This window comes from Platichthys flesus, chromosome 9 (genome assembly GCF_949316205.1).
Source record: "Platichthys flesus chromosome 9, fPlaFle2.1, whole genome shotgun sequence".
Taxonomy (NCBI): domain Eukaryota; kingdom Metazoa; phylum Chordata; class Actinopteri; order Pleuronectiformes; family Pleuronectidae; genus Platichthys; species Platichthys flesus.
The window spans coordinates 5,238,768-5,260,932 of NC_084953.1; the positions used below are offsets into that span (position 1 = coordinate 5,238,768).

A 22,165-nucleotide genomic window follows, 5' to 3' on the forward strand; every position below is an offset into this window, starting at 1 on the left:
AAAGATGATTTAACATATTGACAACCCAGTTCGACCTTTTTGCAAGCGCACTGAAATTCTATGACAAGGCCGCAATGTTGATGTCATGGATCCAACAGTCATTTCTCCTCCTGTGCCTTGTGGGGACCGATCGGGTTCTGTTATCTGAGCCAAAAATACATCTAATGAATCCAGAAAGTGCCAGGACTTAAGTCGTCACCTCCAACTACGGCCCCATGCTGACGGCAAAGTCATGGCTACAGTAGAGCTCAGAGGTTCTTCAACTAAATCCTCATAAAAGTAAAAGGGCAAAACTTTATTTCACTTCAATGTCATGTTTTTGGATGTTTAAATCTTGGATAAATAGTTCTGTGGACTATTCTTATTACGGACACTTTTGGTAATTTGACCTTTTCCTGTGTTTCCTTGTTTAGAAATGTGTTCCACTGTGTTTCCTGTTTTTTATTTTGTGTTTTATCTTGTGTTTCTGTTCTATCAAATCAAGACATGTCCACGACCACGTATCTTCCCACTCACGTAAAGCTCCAGTATTTAGTCTCTTTATTCTCTTTTGATAGCCACCAACTCCGAGCAAACTATTTTAACCCCAGAAGATGAGTGAAACTCAATGTCGGTGTTGGGTCGGTGATGCACAGGTTGGTTCATCTGAGCTTTATTGCTTAACTCTCACCCACATGGTTTGATGAAAACATTCACATTCAAAATCATGATCAAAAACAAAGAAGCCAAGAAGTTAAAAAACAACTCAACAGATTGGAGGAGATGGTGATTCTCCATGACTCCTGCAAAGTGAGTGAACATGTTGCGTTACACACAATCAATGGATTCGGTGTGATGTCTAAAATGTAGAAGAAGCAGGTTAAAGTAAAAACAAGGAGCTGCAGGAGTCACGGCTGAGAAAATACTGAAACCACAAGTGATCCAGGGACAGTCGGTAAAGTGCTCCGGTGTCATTCTCTGATAAACAATCATGTCGTCTTCTCGTGTTACAGGCGGATAAACATCACACCAAAGTCCTGCTGCATGGATCATAATCACTTATTATTCAACTGATGAATTAATTTAAATCCAAAGAAGTCGAGCCACGTTGAATCTCTCGCCTCTTCAGCCATCCACAGTCAGATTCATCAGCTGCACAGAACTTCATGAGATCATATGGACAGAGTGAGGGTCGCTGCATGGATTACAAAAGACAAAACTTTTTTTTTTTTTTAAGATTATTTGTCCTGTTTATGTCGTCCCATATATCACTGGATTTTGTAATTTCTATTTACAGCCGTTCAGCTCGTGCTCTGATCCGTGACAACTTACTATCGTGGATCATCAGTGTAGGTAGAGGACAGACGTGTGGTCCAAGAGCACTTTGACAGGATACATGTTTAGAGCAGATATACTACACACACACACACCTATGTGTAACTGGCCCCTTTAACCACAACCTCATATCATCTGCGACAAACCAGCTTCCTGTTTCTCCATATGTGTGTTACTGAGGTCGAGACACCCACACAAGGGCCTAAACGGCAAACACACAACTGCAAAAGCAAAAGCAACACAACAGAAACACAACCTCAACAGAATTGGGAAGGAATCCGAAAGAATGCACCTGTACGAAAACGGGAAAGGATCTATTGGCAGAAATTGAATATAAAATAATCCTACTGATGTTTTTACCAATGTGTTTCATCTAAATGGTATGAATTGTATTTTTCTTTACCGTAGAATGACCCCTTTGAATTTAAATACTTTATATTACATCGGTAGCGGGAACTCTCTACATGGGCCGCCGGGTTTTTGACCCATTTTCAGTTTTTATGACAACGGAAGGCTACCACAAGTTCTCTTTCTCCCTTTGGATGGGGGGGGGTATTCAGCTGCAAATTGCAACTTCACCACTAGATGTCACTAAATTCTACGCACTGAACCTTCAAGCAGCGATTAGCTTGACTGGGTTTTTTCCAGGTGACAGTGACCGCAGTAAGTATCTCTGCTCATTTTAGTCAACATCCATTCCATTGTGGTTGTGTTTCCGTTGTGTGGGTTTTACAGTTGTGTTGTGGCTTTTGCATCTAACTTGTGGAGTTAGCAATTGTGTTGTGGCTTTTTCATTCAAGCAATAACTTTTCTGTTAGTTCGCTTGTGCGAGACGTCTCAGCCACCGTTGTGTTACATTGTCGGAAATTATTTGACAAGAGCATAATCAAATGGGACCATTGTAGTGATGCTCACATTACAGATCCTTTGTTATAAATTCTGTGTGATAACAATAACATTAAAACACTCCTGTTTTGGAACTGATATTTCACCAGATAGAATTTGTGCTTTTCATTGAAAATAAAAATCTTTCTAAATATTAATGGAATCATCATTTCTCCTTGTGCCTGCGTCTGTCAGAGACCTGCAGACAAAACAAAAAGACATGAGGACTCGTTAACCACATCTTCACCGAGCAGACATGTCCCATGCGACCCAGCTGCTGACGGACAGTGTGTAAAGAGTGTTTTCATCATTTTCCCTCTAACGTGAGGCAAATGTTCGGATCTTAAAAGCAAGGGGCCAAATTACACGGTTTTATTGTGGTTCTGTCTCATATGAGGTTCGCCAGACTGGAGGTGGTCTCTCTGCGACCCTGGCGCTCCATGCGTCCAGAGACAGTGAAGACATTCAGCACCCGGTCCAGCAGCCTTCGTCCGGGCCTCGTCCTCTCAAGCAGGATCACCACGACGAAATAAATCCCAACACCCGCTACTGCCGCCCCCCCTCCAGCCAGCAGAACCACTCCGGAGATGTACATGTCATTCAGGGCCTGGCCCGGCTTCGGCATGTGGTTCACCAGGGCCAGACGCAGCAGCACCCCTCCGCAGATCAACAGTGACACCCCCGTGATGGAAACCACGAGCAGGTCGGATAAACCGCCGCTCTTCAGCATGTCGATGCGCTGGCGGCTGCGGATGCAGTTCATGTCCTGCACGGCCGAGCTGAGCAGCTGCTTGAGCAGCACGCCCAGGGCGAGCAGGCAGAGGGCGGTGCCCACGCCCAGCCGCCATTCGCTGGAGACGCTGGTGGTGGTGGAGAGAAGGCCGACGCCTCCCAGCCCACATCCCAGGATCAGGAGCACGGCCACGCAGTAGCAGAGCACCGACTTCCCAGGATCTCTGAACCACCACAGCTCCACCTGCTCCTCCAGGATGTTGTTCTGAATTCGAGCTGGGTCTGCAGGGCCATTCAAGCCCAGCTCAGGGCCACTGGGGTCCCTCAGGGGGGGAAAGTTATGCAGTTCAGGCATCGTACAGCCACTCCCAGCCTGCTGAATAGGGAAGCCACCACCACGAAATGCAGGTGATAATCTACAAAGTCTTATTTCATTCACCACCAGTGTATTCCAGACGATTCAGGGGAGTTGCTCCTTGTATAGTCCCAGAACTCAAGGCTCCAGCTCTTTGTGAATTAAAAACTCTTATCGGCATCAACTTCCAGAGCAAAGAGTCCAAACATCCAGAGAAGTTCCAGTTTGGTTTTGCAGAGAGTCGCCAGTCATCTGGAAGAGAAGACAGAAGATGATGAGACGAGTGATATGCAACCTCACCACTAGATGCCACTAAATCCTACACACTCATCCTTTAAGAAATTTGACATCTGGATGTATTGCATTTTACAAAGGGGTAATACCTTAAACACATACAGACTGGATAGCTGTTTTTGATAAAAAAGTTTATTGGTCATCTGTTTAATAAGATGGACGACACCACAGCTCCTCACCCGTAGAGCCGAATCCTCATGATCGCCCTCATGTGGCTGGTTGTAGTATAGGTCATGAACCCAGCTTCCTCCATGTTACTGGTGCACATTAAAGGCATTTCCTTTAATATGGTGTCAATTTTTCCTTTTTTCTTAATAATTAGATTTTGAATAGATTATTTGATGCTTTAAAAATGTTAAATATTATATATCATGATTGACAGCTGGCTGGATCCTGTACCCAGGACTCGTTAGCTTTGTTTTAGGAGTCGACATCCATCGTCTATCTTTACTCACAGTCTATGGTTTATCTGTTTTTTAGGGTTTGTTTGACGAGTCAGTTTTGGTCGAGTCTCTCTGAGCTCATTAACTGCAACTTACACAGAAACTGGTTTTATGTGTTAACTTTGCTCTGTCAATTAAAGGACCTTTGAACAGGGATGTTTGCTCTGTGCACCTTGGAGGATTCTAAGTAGTGGAAAGATAACATCGTTTCACCGGCTGAAACTCCTCCAATGATCCAAGGAAGTCTCTTAACTTGCTGCAGTGACGTAGAACAGCCTTCGGGGACCAGGCAGAGAAATGAGGAAGTCTGCAGAAACTCTGAAGGCTCTCACTCAGACAGCTGCGTTGACACATGCACGTCCTCAGGAGAAAGTGCACGTCTGAAAGTTCAGCTTAAAGAGTCCAAGTTTGTTTACAGTACAAAGTGGATAGAAAGGAATCAAACACACACTTTCTTTGAATAACCCAAATTTCTGTTTTGGGTATGTACAAAACTTGGTGTGTGCTGACACCGGCAACCTTTACTATCCCTCATAATCACGATGCTAATGAGTTTCCACTTCAGAGCCGGCTGTTTAAAATAAAACAAGCATCAGCTGCTGATGGAATAAACAATGTCCCCACACAAACAGAGGGACACACAGAGGGACACACAAAATCAAACAGCTAATGTTTAAATGTAAATTTTCTCCCAGTCATCCTCCCAAACACACCCACATTAGCTCACTTAATGAATCCTCCCATAGAACTCTAGTAGTGTGTCTGTCTGTCCTTCCCTATATATATTTATATATTATTATATGTATTTTCTATATTGAACTGTGGTACTATTATCATATAAAGGCTTAATGTACCTGGCAAATTCCTCTTGATCTCCCATCTTCTCCCTCCTCAGTCTTTACCTGACATCAGCATATTGAATCTCTCCACTGTAGTTTGTAACCTCATCACACAGCCCATAACACAATAATGTAAACATATACAGCTTGCACACACACACACAGACACACACAGGATCATCCTCAAGGTTATGGCTGTCGACAGCTTGCCTTTAAAAACCTGTCAGCGGCTTTATTTCTATCGAGAATCAGCCGTGCAACTGCCTGGTGCCGCCATCACCAGCTGACGGGCGCCACCGCCTCTCCTTGCTGGCCGAGATCTTCACCCCCCCAAACACTGCTGCATGCATTCAAACCGGAACTGTGGATTTTACCTCGTGGCACAACATTTAAACTGCTGTCACACAGGTTTTCTTTTCCCGCCTGTTTAGAAGAGACAATAAACCAACCGCAGGATCACATTTTGTATTAGTGTGGACAGGAATCGCCTTGTACCGAGGCAGAGCGGTAACACGGTGACACGGAGAGATATGAGCTGCAGACACGAGGTGTGAAATGAAGAGCGGGGTAATTACAGAGGAGGAGGAGGAGGAGGAGGAGAGGGGGGGGGGGGGTGTTTATTGGCATCATACTGTTCTGGAAGCTTTTCACATTCTGTCTCTGATGGATGATTTTGTGTCTGAGTGCATGTGTGTGTGAGAGTGTAAGTTTTATTCAAAAGTGAGCAGGTGTAAATAAGTAGTCAGAGGTGAAATATGAAAAGTGTGTTGGCACGTGTGTTTATTCACTTATGACGAGTTCATGTGTATGTTTCACACAGAAATAAAAGTAAAAGTATACAGCAGCATTTGTGTGTGTTTGTGTGTGAGAGAGAGGGAGGGTGTGTGCATGTGCATGTGCATGTGTGAACACAGTGATTGTTGAATCACTAATTAATCCCAGTTGGTCTGAGCTCAGTGTCACTGACAGGTAACGCGACAGAAATAGCACAATGATTGAGATGAATACCTGTTTTTGTGTGTGTGTGTGTTTGTGGTTGAAGCTCTAATGGTGACAAAGGAAACCCAAACCACCATTAAAACTAAAATATCATTCTCATAATTTTCTGTTCCATTACATAGCTCTTGGTAAAGAGCAGCGGGGGGGGGAACAAAGGTGGAACGCAACAAAGATCATGAGATGAAATCGAACTCTTAATGACTCCAGTATATCTTACTCCATGTTGTGTTTCCTACACTGTGATCCCGTAGACAAGTACACAAACAGACAAACACACACACACAGAGCTGATGGACTGTGTTGGCCTCTCCTCTTTTATCACTTATGTGACCTCTGGACTCTACATCAGCCGTGTCACACAGGCCTCATAAATATCTTTACAATAGCACTGACTCACAGCCTCCCTCTCCGCTCGCCTCCCTTTAAGTAATAGAAAAACAGGTACGGAGGCACAAACTATTTACACTCCCCCCCCAGACAATATCTCAACCCACTTACTCCAAGGACCACAGCGCTCTATAGAAATGTGGAATCAGAGGAATAAAAAGATATCTTTACACTGCGCTGCTTTGGGCCCCCTGCAAAAATAATCTTTTCAGGTTTTAGAAATTATTCAGTTTGGGAGATTTTGTTTGATGAACCCTGCGTTGCATGACATCCTGTAAACGATGAAAGGCTTCAGTCCTTTTACACCTGAAACCTTCAGTGCATGATGTGAAAGGGCGAGTCTTCACACCTCAGCTGTGAAGTTTCACACGACTCCCTCTCGCTTTCAATATTCAAAAAATGTAGACGCTCAGATGTGGCTGACTGTGAAAATCAAATTCCTGTGAAAAGGTTTAGAAAAACAAGAATTATTGTTTATTTGTCATTTGGACCAATTAGGGAGCATTGGTTCGACAATGAGAACTCCAGCAGACTTGACAGTAACATACCTGCTTATATAAACATGTTTCTCTATATGAAGAAGCTATAGGAAGCTGCACTCGTTATCGTTATCACCATTCATTTGAAACAGACAGCGAGGACGTCACGCGGGCGTCTTTTATGTGACAGGGATGATAAATGTATCGTGGAAACCTCAGTTCTGCACTGAAAGCTGAAACGACTGACGACAGGCTGGAGCCAACAGACCAAACATTCTTTGTTATGCTAATGCGTCCGAGAGTAATGACGAAAAAATCCCAGAGATAATTGTTAAACCTTGGACGTGGAGCATCATTCGCACTCTCTCTCTCTCTCTCTCTCTCTTCCGCACCACATCTGTCTCCTCGGAAGTTTTCAGCCCTGCAAGGTCACCGGAGGAGCTTTGGAGTAAAAGAGAAAGAAAATTCACTGCACTCCAATTACCTGGGAAGCTTTGGGACTCCGGTATTCCCCCCTCTGTTATGTTGGCCCGCTGAATTCATTTCACCAGCCATTAGTGTCTCGTTTTTTTTATTGTTGATGCGTGGGTCCTTTAAAATTTTGCTGTGTGGCATTGTGTGTCTAATCAGACTGCCGGTCAGCAGGGTCGCTTAGAAAATCTGGAAACAGCCCTACCTCTTGGAATAACCGCAGGGACTCAGGTGCAGTGTTTTAGTCCGAGGAGATGGCACAGAGTGGATGATCCGCTAGCAAAGGTGCAACCAAGATGTTCCAGCTCAGCTGAATGTAGACTCACACGCCCGATGAGTCCCATTCACATTTCCCTTTTTAGTCTCGGTGAAAAGCTTTTTATGTTTTACGTAGGTGTGGAAAGTAAAATGAAACAGGCAGCTTGCTTACTGTGGCTGCATGTTTAAACTTGTGACATCTCTGACAGCCTGTTCAGCTTCTCTTGCTGTCATTCTTTCAGACCACAGCTAACGGGAAGTGCAAGGGCTTATAATGCAACTTTTGTGGGCTTCAGAAAAACTTGGGAATGTTTAGAGCCGGTTTTCTCTCAGTCAGTTTTATTGTTAGATCCGTCTTCTTGTGACATCCTGTTTCTTTCGAATGATATTTCCCATATTTATAATTCTTGTCAGCGCTCGCCTCTTCTGTCCACACAAGAGGGAAAAAGATTCCTCTGCCAAAATATCAAAGCAAAAATGTGTCAGGCACAATTTGCTGCAAATAAAAAGAAGGTCCTTCTGTTGTTGTTGTTAACGTTCCCGCTGTGTGCCTTTCTGTCCCAGGTCCTTCGCCTCGGCTGACGGGGAGTCCGAGGGAGACCGGATGATGAGTTTACGTGATGACAAAGCAATAGTCTCTTCTTCTCTCCTTCCTGTCACCCCCCCCCCCCCCCCCCCCCTCCTCTAGTGAGTGTTGGTTCCCTTCGCGTCCCCACGGGCAAGGAGAGGGGTCAGGGTTGGCTCCATCTGTCTGTGTGATGGGCACTGGTGCCAAGCGCCACAGGGACTGGAGGGAGTGGAAAGGAGGCTCGTGCAGTAAGGGAGGGTAATGGCTGTCAGCTGGGACTCGGAACGGGGCAGAGGCTGCGGCTGAAGCTCGGGTGAAGGAGAGGAACGGGGCCGATAGAGAGGGCGGACGGGATGAGGTGGGCAGAGGATGCAGGGAAAAGGCTGGGGAGGCCGGGATAGTGCTGAGCCTCCACTGTTGTTCTGAGGCGTTCTACTGTGGCAAAAGAGAAATGATGCTGAATGGGTCGTTATCCAGACAAGCTGCAGATCTGTCTCTCTTCTGTACGGTCACAATGGGCAGCCGAGGCAACCAGAGAGCCTCACACTGCTCAGGGGCTGTGAGGAGACAATGGTCGAGTCAGTGCTACTGCCCTCGCTCTGTCAGGGATCACAAGCTAAACCTGAGAGAGAGAGAGAGAGAGAGAGAGAGGGAGAGAGAGACAGAGAGAGAGAGAGAGAGAGAGAGAGAGAGAGAGAGAGAGAGAGACAGAGAGAGAGAGAGAGAGAGACCTCTATATCAGCTGTTCATACTGTACTGTACGAACTCGCCCTGCGGCTCACCTTAGCCGGGCTTATCTGTTTAGTCCTTGGTTGCTCTGTTCTGCCCGTGAATTCCATCCTCTCTATTCGTCCACCAGCGAGTGCATCGTTTCCTTCAAATCCTAAAAGATGCAGCCGTGTGATTATCCTCAAGATTTACAAGCTTCATCAAAATGATTCGCGTAATGAAGGGTGGGGACGCACAGACTAGCCCCTCCACTGGAATCATTTAGAGGTTGCAGCTGTTGCCATTTCACAAAGTAGTCATTTCCTTTTGGCCGTGGCTTGAGAAATGGAACTATTTGTATGTCTGTGGATTATGTCAGAACTGTTTTGTAGAGATGTTCAAGGTCCTCACAGGATGATATTCGTCTACCTCGGCATTGCTTGGTGGGTATGTGAGCATGCTTAATGCAAACTTGGCTGGAGACTCTTATTGTTAGCAGGTCATTCTCGCCTCCAGAGACTCAGACAGACCCTCTCCCCGTATCAGTTGTCCCTCTTGCTGTCTGGTTCCTGTGAGATGGTTTAATCCTACCATCTCTGGGAGAGCTCATTTCTCCGTTTACAACACTGCATCAGCCCGACGTGTCTGACATCTTATCCACACACACACACACACACTTACACACAAACCCACAACCACTATCTATTTACTCTCCTATCCTTCCTCATATCAGCCCTCCACACCTTCCTTCCTGTCTTAACACTGCTCCTCTTCTCCTCTGTCTCTCCGCTGAAGCTACTTTTGCAGCTGAAGTCTTATTTCTCCTGTCTGCTACCCGCTCTGGCATTCTGGTGTTTGGGGAGAGAGATGTGCACATGAGGTAGGAGTATGGATTACTCCCCCCCCGCCTCCCTCTGGCTCCAGGTCTTTACCCGCCTGCCTGCCCTTGTGGCAGAAAGCACATGAGCACATCCATATACAGTGTCTGCCACACCTGTGTTTACACTGGGAGATGTTATTACCCCTTCGTTCCCTGTTGCATTGTCATTCCACCATTCCCAGCATGACCAATAACATATTCATCAGCCTGTCTACGTTTTGTTACCACGGCCCCAACACAAACACACGTTGACAATACAGGCCAAAATAATCCAAACACAAATGCACAGAAAATATTTGTAAATTAAATAATGACATATGGCACTTCCCTCTTTTTGAATAGAGCTTCCTCCTCCCGGTGGTGACACCGGCTGCTGCTGACAAACACGTAACCCAGACCACCTCACTTCACTTCAACACATTCTGTGGGTTCACTGTTCTGCAGCAGGAGCCAAATGGGGCTCTCAGAAGCTGCAGCCAATTCAAAAATGGAATAGTTCTGCTTCTGTCAAACACTCTCCATTACCAAACCAGAGCAAAGAAACGCTTCTAGTTCTTTTTTGTAGTTAACGTGTGTGTCTTTTGGAAGTTTGAGGAAATGAAGTGAATGATATGCGTAACGTATGATAACCCCCCCCACACACACACACACACACCTCCCCCCCCGTCCCAGAGGAGTGGACTGCTGATAACGAAAGAAGAAAGAACGAACCTCTGAGCGGCCGTTTGCTTTCCTCTGCCGTGCACAGCTGCAATCATAAACCGCTAATCAAATCACCAATTAATATGCTGCCCCCCCCCGCTTCACTCGCGCTGACAATGGCAAAGAGGTGCCGTCTTCTCTTTTATTTTTTTGTCTCAGTCTTTGTTTTTAACCATCCTCACCTCCTTCTGCGGGTTCCGAGGTGATATTCGGCATATTCTAATTTGCCAGTGGCTGTCTGGAGATAATGATGCTACTGAATGAAACGACGGGCTTGGTGTCTGTAAAGTGGACCTCACGATTTAGGCTGAGGGAACTGGTGTTTCGGTATTTTGAGCCACAGATAGTCAAATATATTTTTGTCATGTTCCTCAGAGGATGAACCCCACTAACTGTGCTGATCACCTGCAACAGCAAAGTTCCACTGACGTACATAGACCGTGACTTATTGGTCAGGGAGGGGGGCATTGATAGGCAGTATTGCTAACTTAGCATCGTTGTGGCTAAAATACTCACTTCTCAGACCCTGGTAACTTTTCTAATTTTGCAAAAGCACCAAACGGCAAATCTGGAAACCTTCAGACAAATCCTTCTCCATTGGTTTGTTGGTTTGTTTATTTGTTTGTCAGCAGGTTTACGCAAAAACTTTGCGACAGAATACAAACGAAACTTGATGGGAGGCCGGGGAAAAACCCAGCAGGTTATGGTATTGATCCAGATCAGGTGGTAGAGGAGTGAGTGCGATTTGTATTGAAGGAGACTGTTGGGAGGTATACGTTCTATTGAGTGTCATTCTAGTTTACATTTTACAAGTCTGTGATATTTCGTGGGGAATGCAATGTCAGGCTTTACCCACTATTACATTTCTTTGTCTTTTATTGTCTCGTGCAAACAGCTTGTCTGGGAATTTGGCCGTATTAAAGACACTGAATATGTGAGCACAGAAAGTAGAAGAGAGAGGGGATAGTTCAAGGGATAAAACCAGCTGATATACGGTAGAATGCATATAAAAGGCAACATAAATAACTTTCTCAAGCCTTTATAATTTGCATTGTGACTTCTTCCTCCATTCCACAAAATGACCATATCGGCTCCAGCCTTATGCTAGGTCTTGGCATTGTCTTTTTTTTCTCTTGTACCATGAGGTTCACATTTGTGGTTTTATGTGAAACATCTTGAATGAATTGCCATTAGTTTTACAGAGATTTGACATTCATGTTTCCCACGGGAAGTTTTGGTCCTTTTAGGGAAAACGCTCAATCGCTTTCTCGCAGAGAGTTGGATGAGAAGACTGATACCTGTCTCTCTCTAAAGACTGAAGCTCGGAGCTAGAGCCGCCAGCAGCCAGGTAGATTAGCTCAGCGCAAGAACTATAAGCCGTGGGAAACTTTTAGCCTGCCTCTGTCCACCGGCAACAAAATTCAAGAGTCCAGCTAAAGAGTTAGTAAGATGGAGTTAACCCGTAATTTGCATTTCACACATGTATCAACCCCGCTGCCTAGATCACGTGAATTTGTTTACAGCAGCCAGGTGGATAAAGTCTGCAGAAACACTCATGCACCGCCTCCGGTAGAAAACACAGAGGATCTGCGAAGTCCAGTGCTTTTCTGAAAGCAGCTTAACGGTAACATGTTATGTGTTTTCTTTAATTTATACGATAACTGAGGTGTGCAGTGTGGCCTCGGGGGTAGAGTGGTCGTTCTCCAATAAGAAGGTTGTCGGTTCAATCCCTACTTTTACATGTCATTTGTCATTAGTAAAACATGTTATCAGTAGATCACACCCTGACCTTTGCACTCGTGGGACGGCCTACAGTCGCCACTGGCGGGCACCGTAACACTGAAGGCCTCAGATGCACTGTAGATCATCAATTCATAGGGTTACTGTCATATGGTCCGAGGTCAGAATTTGCTGCATTGTGGAAAATCCATAAACCAGATAGAGGGGAAGTGTTGTTGACGCTGCTTTCAAGTTATCGGATCAATCCACCGTCCAGGCGTGACCCGGCTGTGCCACTTTGCTCACGCAGACGTGCCGCAGCCGTTACTTGTCGGCTGCGGCACGTCTGCAGATGTGGGATAATTGTCCCAATCTGCAATGCCGAAGTGTCCGTGGCAAGATTCTGAACCCCTACAAGGCCCCTCATAAATGTTGAGTGTACTAATTGTAAGTCGCTTTGGACAAAGCGTCAGCCAAATGACATGTAATATAATGTAAAGGTGTAAAGGCAATAATTCCCAATTTTATAAGCCAAGACCACAAACTTCCTAAGAAATTGCCCTGGCCAGTAAGCTCAGATGTTCCCCAGCCCCCCCAAAAAACCCTCTATGGATATTGGGTTTAGTTAATGGATGGATGGATGGATGGATGATCTTTTGCATTGTCAGCATCGTTTGTCTGAACATATAAACAAGCCAGAGGAAGCGTTTAGGACAGTACAGGTGCACAAGGCTTAGAGGTGTGAGACGGGGGACAGGACACTTTCCCTGACACACAAACCTCTGTGTCCTACACCCACTCTCTGTTTATTGAATTGATTATGCTGATGTGCGGGTGTATTATTCGTCCAGGGACCGAGGTGGTCTCACTCGCCACAGCAGCTATTGATGACACACTACATGCCTGACTCTGAGTATCTGCTGACTGTGAAACAAAATGCCTCTCGGGGATATTTAAGATTCTGGCCTACTCTCTGCTCCACTCTGTCTGGCATTGATGTCACACACACACACACACACACACACACACACACACACACTCACACACACACACACACACACACACACACACACACACACACACACACACACACACCGCTCACACACAGCTCTCATATAACCCCTCCACTCTGCAGGTCATCCACAGACTCAATCAGCGGCTCATGTTGTTTTCCTCCTGTTCTTTCATCCAGCGCTTTGTGTGGACTTCAGGCTCTTTCCTAATGAGGTCTATCACGTGTTGTTTTCAGCCTGAGTTGTTTTTAAGTGTTAAGTCTCCTTCTCGGAAGATCTTTAAAGTGGTTTTCGGTACATGACGCTACTAACGGCGTGCACCCTGCTTCATGATCTCGGGTCGGTAGATTACGGCTGCGGCACGTCTGTATGAGCAAAGTGGCACAGCCGGGTCACGCCTGGACGGTGGATTGATCCGATAACTTGAAAGCAGCGTCAACAACACTTCCCCTCTATCTGGTTTATGGATTTTCCACAATGCAGCAAATTCTGACCTCGGACCATATGACAGTAACCCTATGAATTGATGATCTACAGTGCATCTGAGGCCTTCAGTGTTACCGTGCCCGCCAGTGGCGACTGTAGGCCGTCCCACGAGTGCAAAGGTCAGGGTGTGATCTACTGATAACATGTTTTACTTCCCTGTTCATGACGGGGGGGGAAAGTGTTAGTTCATTTATTTCGGGAAGTTCCTGAACACAGAAACACTATATTACTTTTGTTGAAAAAGGGGAACCACTTATTAGACTTTAATAATTTATACATGTAGTCATTTTCTCCTAGAAGTCGCTATTAAACTCATTAAAATGAGAATTGTTTAGAGGTCAAATCCCCGGAGTGTCAGCAGGTTTGCTTGTTTCCATAATGATTGAATATTACAGGTAGAAGGACATCGCACAGTTTGTGCTCGAAAGAAAACCGATTTGAAAAGTCTATTAATATTTATTGTAGCTAAGCAGTACAGAAAATCCCCACAATCAACAAAGGCTGCTTTTCAGTGAGGCAGGCTGACTGTGGAGATCATGAGAGGAGAATGATAAGGTCACATAAAGAAACACTACGTGGGATTCGGCCTGAGAGTGAAATCATATCTGTCTTCTGTGAGTAAAAATGAAAAATCTATTTGATTCATAAGTAAGCAATACTGTTTTAATGTGTACATGTTGTACACATGTCTATCTTTTATAGTTCATCGTGCTTTATATAGTATGATTTTACTTATTTACTATCTTTACCCCACTGAGTGTGCACTATTTCCTTTTTGCTGCTATAACACAGTAGATTTCCTCATGTATGACAATCTTATGTTATCCTGTTTTATCTTGACATTAAAAAATCTTCACTGTCACCATGCATTTTACATTGGATTACAGGAAATAAGATAAACAAGGAAATTGGCATTACAAAAATTCATGAGCCATCGAGAGATGATTTACAGATGCAGCCTCTTATAGTGTTTTATATGACTATAATATAAAATCCTTTAAATATCTGCAGGGATCCAGGAACAGTTTTTATCATACAAGTGATACAAGTTGAGAATAAACTCCCTGTAGGTTATTGATTACCAAATACAATATATATGCATGTATGAACAGGAAAGATTCTGCTTTATTTTTTAAAGCCTATCGTTATTATATTGTCAAATGTTTATGTCTGTTATGAATATTTCTAAACAATTCTGTGGGATAAGATGAGTAAATGATAGAATCAAGGTCAACGCATCATTTATAATTCATGATATTAAACACAAGTTCCGAATGAAATGAAGACGTCTGCTGATAAAAAGTTGTCACAGTGTCTGAGTTGTTTGTGTGTTGAGGAACCTCTCGTACCTGTGCGCGCTCCTCGGTGTCGGTCTCTGCGCCTCTTCCCCCTCTTCCTCCTCTTCCTCCTCTTTTACGTTAATCCCCATGATTTAAAGTGTCCCAGCCTCCGGTCGCTGTTTGTCTCCCGTGCATTGATCCTCACTCACACCACAGGGTCCGGATAGAAGCGATGCGAGCTGCTGGATGTGTCCGGGCGTCCTCGCTCCTCCACACCGTCTCTACGGTCTGCTGCAGGTGTGGCCGCGCACGGCAGCAGGGGGACGGCGATGGGAGGAGACAGAGAGCCGGTGGATCGACCTCCGTGGTGGAGGAACCACCGCAGCTCGGAGCAGCGAAACTCTGACACACAAATAAATAAAACCCTCACGGTGATGGAGATATGAGGCTGAAGAGGTGCGGGACGATCCTCGTGGAACAGCCCATCTGGTCCATGAGGAGGAAGACACATGCAAGTTGTCCCTGGTCTGTAACTTCACCAATACAGAGTCATTGAGATAAGATAAGATAAGATGAGATAAGATAAGATAAGATAAGATAAGATAAGATAAGATAAGATAAGATAAAATACTCCTTTATTAGTCCCACAATGGGGAAATCTGCAATATTAAAGCAATGATAAGTAACGTGTACTACTTATGTGTAAGGCTAAATAATACTTAAAGGTTCAGTGTGTAGAATTTAGTGACATCTAGTGGTGAGGTTTCATGTTGCAGCTGAATAACCCTCACCTCACCCTCCCCTTCCAAATCTTTGGTAGCTGACATATAAAAACTGTAATGTTTGTCCACATTGCACGTCTGTAAAAACATGGCGGCATCCATAGAGAGGAGCCACTACTGATATGAAATATAATGTATTTAAATACAAAGGACTCATTCTAGGATAAAGAAAACTATAATTTGTATAATTTAGATGAAAAAACCCGACGATTGTTTTATATTAAATTTCCCCTAAATCTTACATGCTGGACATTTAAGCGTGAGGAATATATAAAAAGAATATAGAAAATATGAATATATATACAGAGTGAAACCCAGGAACAAGATATGTACAGTGAATTGATTGTGTTGCACAGACAGAATTATCGATCGATTATATGAACATGGTCATTACCGATAACCATTAAGGTCGTAGTATCTGGTGACACTATTGTATTTCTTTCATTCATCACTCCACACACACACAGCTTGTTGTTTTGCAAATCTGGCAATAGCATGGTGCCCCAAGCTGAGCCGGGGCCCCTGAGAATGCTTGATTACATTAGTCCACAGTAAGGGCTATTTTAGTTTGGTGTCGACGCGGGGCCTCCTGGTCCCTTTGGCCCGGGGCTCCCAAAGTCCCTTGAAATGCTCCTGCAGAGGTTTTGTGCTGATGCAGTTCACACGGGGCAACACCACACACACAGTGCTCACACAACTATTACCCTTATGTGCACATTTTCAATTAATCTGCTTGCTTTCTTTTGATTTTGACAAAATGCTCATTAGATCTCTTTGTCCAAAACCAAAGTGTGCTTTCTTTACTTTCATAGGAGACAGTGAAAAGCAGCAAATCTTCACAACTCAGAGATTTTCTATTTGGTGTTTTTCAGGCAAAATTAGTTCAACTGCCTAATTAATTAATGCACCAACTGCTTCAGCTCTGTCATGTGCCTCGTCGCCTGATGATTCTTCAGAATCTGGATCACATTAATCATGTTCCTCTTCTTCTTTCCCCCAGCAGGCTTCCTCCTCCTCGATGACTTCAGGTTTGATATTTTCATCCTCTTCAGGGCTACGATCCAAAATTAGATCAAGTGCTTCATTCACAGTTAGTCGCTTGCAGATTGTGGTGCAACCACAGAATGGCATGTTCAGACAGGAGCGCCTTATTTATAGACCAAAGCAACAGGAAGTGATCAGGGGCGTTGTGTTGGTTGGGTGCTGTGCATGTGGAGTGTGAACGTGAGAAAGGAGGTGACTGCGAGAACTCTGCACGTTCCTGTATTTGCACATGATTGTGGTGTATGAATGTGCGTTTGTGTTGCTGATATCGAGTATGCATCTATTTCAACTTTTTAGAAGAAAAATACCTTGACAATTAATTGCTTCTTGTAATAAATAGCCTCCCTGTGGCGTAACCCATCGATCACAGCTTCTCTGACACAAAGGCTGTTATTGATTGATTTTATTTGGCTGTGCCAAGAGACGCTCACATCCATTTACCTCCTCGATCGCCCGCTGATGCACCGTAACTGGACTGATGTAAAAATAACTTTTATTGCCTCTGGTGAATAAACCTGCATGTAGACCAGATTTGAATGTGAATAAATCCAATAATGGAAAGAGGGAAGCGCGAGACGCCATCATTCTCACCGGCGATCGTGCTCAGAATATATGAACACAGTGAACTAATATACAGCGTGAGTGGGATATTTCATTTGCTCTCTATAAACTCATCCCTCGTATTTTTTATTCCATTTGTTGTAATATGCATTGTTGAATTAGACTGTATAAAACTGAATGTACTCTGGGTCTGGGAAGTGAAGCCAAGGCGGAGGTGACTGAAACCTGTATTCTGTCAAATGACCAACAGAGGGCGACTCCATCGGTTGCAAGAAGAAGAGTCTGTGAGGAAGTGACTCGACTTCTCACTTGATGTATAACGTCAGTAAACATTTTCCTAAGGACTTTATGGTCTTAGTTGCTAGATTGAAGTCTTCTTCAATAAATCATGATGTTGACTTTGCTAGTTATTGTCCCACTTAAAGCAAACTACATCATAAAGCACAACATGCATCCAGGCGTGTACTGATTGACTGACAGCTAGTACAGTCCAATAGGTGCAGCTGGCAGGTGTATGCGGGCGTACTGTGTCCTCAAGCTCTTTGTAAGGCTCCTCCCCCAATTTCCTCCAAATATTGTTACTTCTGCTTTCAAAGAAAACAAAATGGCGCTGGCCAGAACGTATAAGGGACAGTGCATTGCGTCTTGTTCTGCTTGTGTTTTGCAGGAAGTTCTAAAAAGCAACTTCCTGCTCCGATTCAGCAGCAAAGCACGATTCAACTTCAGCTTGTGGATTATTAGTCCGTTTTAAATCCTGTGAAGTGTCAGAGAGATGTTATATGTTGTCGTGTGAAATTTTTAAGTAGAAGATTTCATGTTTTGCATGTGGTTGGGATTCTGTGCTGTGCTATTGATCCAGCCGGTGCACTCACTCAGGGCAGTACAGGGGTCCGTCGAGGGAGGTGGGCGAGAATAACAAAGACACTGAGTCACTTGGTTACATTAGCGCCTCACCTATTTTCCCATTTTTGTGTTTTTTGTGTGTTTTGTTCCAGTGGCATTATGTTCCCTCCCACTGATCTCGAACCAAATACCAACAATGAATGAATTTAAAGTAGCTGCCACTAAATGGCCCTGAAGAGGGAGGCTGAAAACAAGGTGGGAAGCAAATGGTTATTGATGCATTCTCACAGCAGCATGTTTTACTTCAAGTGAAATTAAACAAAACATGTTTTCTTAAACAGGCTTCTAACACAGCACTTTTACACTGCACACATAATTATTATATTGATTAAATTGCTTTACTTTAAAGCCTACAAAGCGCTTAGCATGTTACCTCACTCATTCATTGCATCCTTTGAAGACTGCATTCGACAATTTTAATTTTATGGCTCCTTCAAATGCGGCGGACAAGCGTCCTCAATCCTGGAGCATGGGAAGATGAGTGGACCCTTCATGGGACAACATTTCCAAAGATTCATTGCGCACATGTGATGAAGCTAATGAGCTAATGAGCTAGCTTTACAGACACACTCATATAGTAACTGGTACAGTAGCTCAAATTAGCTAACGATGCAATGGTGAGAACTTCTCTTTTCGTTAGGTTTTCGTGGTCAACTTGTTCCCTCGATTGACACATAGCTACAGTTCTTCTGCCATCACACATTGAGCAAGGCATCAGGCCGGTCACGTTGTGCAGTTCAGACCCGATCCAGTACCTCAGCTGACCCAGTCCCATGCATTCGGTGGAGAGCTCATATTGTGCGCTCTATTTGAGTTGCTCGACCCTGTAGGCTACTGCTCCTGCTTCCACTGAAAGGCTAGTGTTCAACCCACCTCCAGCCAATCACCCTCCTTTTAATACTGATCTGACCTAATCAATGGCTTGTGTTGTCAGTGTGTCTGTTCTGAACCACTGGTCTTTTAGCTCATCCTCTCCCAGACCCCACTCTCATTAAAGGCTCATAGGGTATAAGGAGGTTTGCTCTTCCTACCTCAGTCTTTCTCTTTGTGCATGTGGAAAGGCAGTGAGGTCCAAGAACAGAGCTTATATAAGACAAATATAAGTTATTGCAATTAATGAAATCAGATACAGTTTGACTAAAGTGGTGCTGATTGACTTAGAGACTAAATAAAACAGTTTATTAGCTGCAATAGAGGCCAGATCTTGCATTAGGGTTGACTGAAACTCAACAGAGACACAAACAACACAAACACACACACACACATTTTTTTTCAAACACAGTCATTCCTTTCTCTGAACCTTGATAATTCATAAACAGCATTAAAATAGACTCAGGTCTTTTTTATTCTTGCAAACTCATCATCGAGCTGCCAAATGATTGACGTTCTGCAAATCTCAGTGACTTGTTTTTCATCGTGTTACATTTCAGGGCTGACATTTCTCTGTTGCTCCCTGTGGCAGGAAAACTCCATCTGTGTTTATTACACCTTGAGCTCCACCTGGGAGAAAAGGGGAGTGTTCCCGGGAACAGATGTACGACAGTCTGTTGACAGTGGTTGCACCGCTGTAAAAAATAACTTCACTTTCATCCCTGACATGCAGAGAAAACATGTTCACGACCTAAAAAATGACAAGTATTCCTCTATTTTACAGTTTGGTCGTCTTACTGCAAAGTGCAATTTGTATGTATTACTAATGCACACAAATGATAATAACTCTTCATTCTGCACACATGCACACACACACTATATGTTTTCATCACTTGAGAGGGCGTCACACTGACTGACAGACATTCCCTAGTGAACTCAAGCTTCCCTTCAACCAACTTTAAACCCTAAAAATTCAATACTGTTTGTTGTGGGGTCTGGATTGTGTCTCCACAAGGGAACCATGAGTTATGACTACACACACACACACACACAAAAAGACACACTTTTTGGATCAAAATCTGAACAATGCACATGGACACATTCCCTCCCTTTACATCCATTTCCCAGTCGCACACTTGGTATAAAACATGCCCTGGCGCATGCTTCTTGCTGATTGGCTGAATGCCAGGAGGCCTGCTGAGTATGAGCACATGGGAAACGTTCGCCTCGGAGTATTCCTGCCAAGAAAAACTTTTGCACGTGGTTAAAGTTTTGAAAGCTTCTATTTTAAGTCAAAACACACAAGAGGCTGCGACTGAAAACCGAAGCCAGAAACCTTCCACCGAAGCTCTCTCAGTTTCATGAGCGTCGCCTCGTCTTCTCACCAGCGTGGGGGCTACGAAACGGTTTAACTATCTAATTAACTTAATCTAAATTAACCCAATATAACTGATCGCACATGCTGACTTCTCCAGATCGTCTGTGCCTGTATCGAACCAGAATCTGATCTGATATATGAGAGTAGACGTGCATGAGCATCCGCAGCTTCAAAGACTTCCCACTCTCAAAAAATGCACACACACACACACACACACACACACACACACACACACACACACACACACACACACACACACACACACACACACACACACACAGACACAAGCACACACACACACGGTTAGAGGAGAGGCTGATCGAGCAATGATCAGGGACCTGATCTTCAATCTATAAGGACCAGTGTCTCATTTCCATTTAAATTAAAGATAGCCCAAGTTGGCAGGACACTACAAACTATCACCGCTGATGAGGAGAGCAGAAACCTTTTCTATATAACTGAAACAAAATGAGCTTTCTGATCAATAAAGGTCCCTTTTTTTTTAAGTTTGAATCCATACATGGCTTTTTTTCAATTGTTGGAATGAGATTAATCTAAATTATCACCATTCTTCAAAAAACTGGAATTTAGCGATTCCAGGTATAGCTTGGATTATGCAAAAATAGTTGTGAATTCAAATATGGAACAAAAAATATCATTGCATAAATCCTCCGTACATCATCTCAAGCGTTTGTGTCACTGTTCATCCATTCGTTCACGTTTCACTTTCCGTTGTAAGCGATAGATTAATACTCGATACAGCTGATAAATTAGAGAAAACATTGATTTCCCTTCCGCATATTTAACTCTGAGTCACAGTGGAAGTCAATACCGTCCATTTCCATACATCCCTCCAGGAGCAGATCCATCATCATCAGGGGGCGGCCCTCAGTGCTTCAACACACCCACACCTGAAACAGCCAGCAGTGCAGGAGGCTGCTTTACTGGTGCGGTCTCTGCCATTATGACCGGGTACTGGAGCCACCAGGGGGCGATCAAGGTACTGTTTAGGGAGCCGTTTATGTGATTTATCTCTTTGATGTGATTTTCTTCAGGTTCAACATGTTTTCGTCTCATTTGTTCTCGTTCTACTCCGGAACAACCTTGAAAACCTCCAGCTTGATCGAGCCATGACTCATAATCACTGCTCCCCCTTTATAAGTTATAACTTTAAAGCTAATATCGGAAATTGTGCATCAAATAAAGAGCACGTCAACAACAAGTTTGCTCATAATTTGCGCTCCGATGAAAGAGAATAAATATGACCGGTGTTCTACGCAGCTTCAAACCCGGAGATGTGATCGAATGAAACTCAATTGAAATGTAAGCAGCAGTTTTTAAATGGATTATAATTAGAGACAGCCACAAACCAATCTGACAACAGAGCGTATGAACAGCAGCTGCTGCCCTCCGAGCACATCTTTATTCATGAATGGGCGGTGCATGTACAAACTCTTCCCTGTTTGACACACATGCACACACACACACACACACACACACACACACACATGCACACACACACACACAACTCTGTATTCAAACAGTCAAATTTAGTTTTTCATCCAATTAGTTTTCAGATACATAACCTCACTGTTGGTCTCTTTCCATTTTCAGCAACTGACATTTACACAGACAACAACTTATCATTGAATGACCCCCCTGAACACACATACACACACACACACACACACACACACACACACACACACACACACACTTACACACACACACACGCACACACTGCCTCCTTGGCTCACAAAGGGAGCCACAGACACCCAGCAGCCCCAGACGGGATGTAGATCTCTGGCCGTCTGC

General features: G+C 44.1%; 1 protein-coding gene across 1 annotated transcript; it reads right to left on the minus strand.

Moving 5' to 3' along the window:
* Positions 1 to 636: 636 nt before the first annotated feature.
* LOC133961225 (transmembrane protein 125) lies at positions 637 to 15,193 on the minus strand. Its single transcript, XM_062396274.1, has 2 exons — positions 14,882 to 15,193; positions 637 to 3,538 (listed from the first exon to the last, which is right to left on the minus strand). The coding sequence occupies exon 2, from the start codon at positions 3,284 to 3,286 to the stop codon at positions 2,588 to 2,590; it is 699 nt and encodes a 232-aa protein (XP_062252258.1). The 5' UTR covers positions 3,287 to 3,538; positions 14,882 to 15,193; the 3' UTR covers positions 637 to 2,587.
* Between the last annotated feature and the right edge of the window lie 6,972 nt (positions 15,194 to 22,165).

Excerpts from the sequence above, each read along its gene's own strand:
- LOC133961225 (XM_062396274.1), bottom strand. The coding sequence starts at position 3,286 with ATGCCTGAACTGCATAACTTTCCCCCCCTGAGGGACCCCAGTGGCCCT.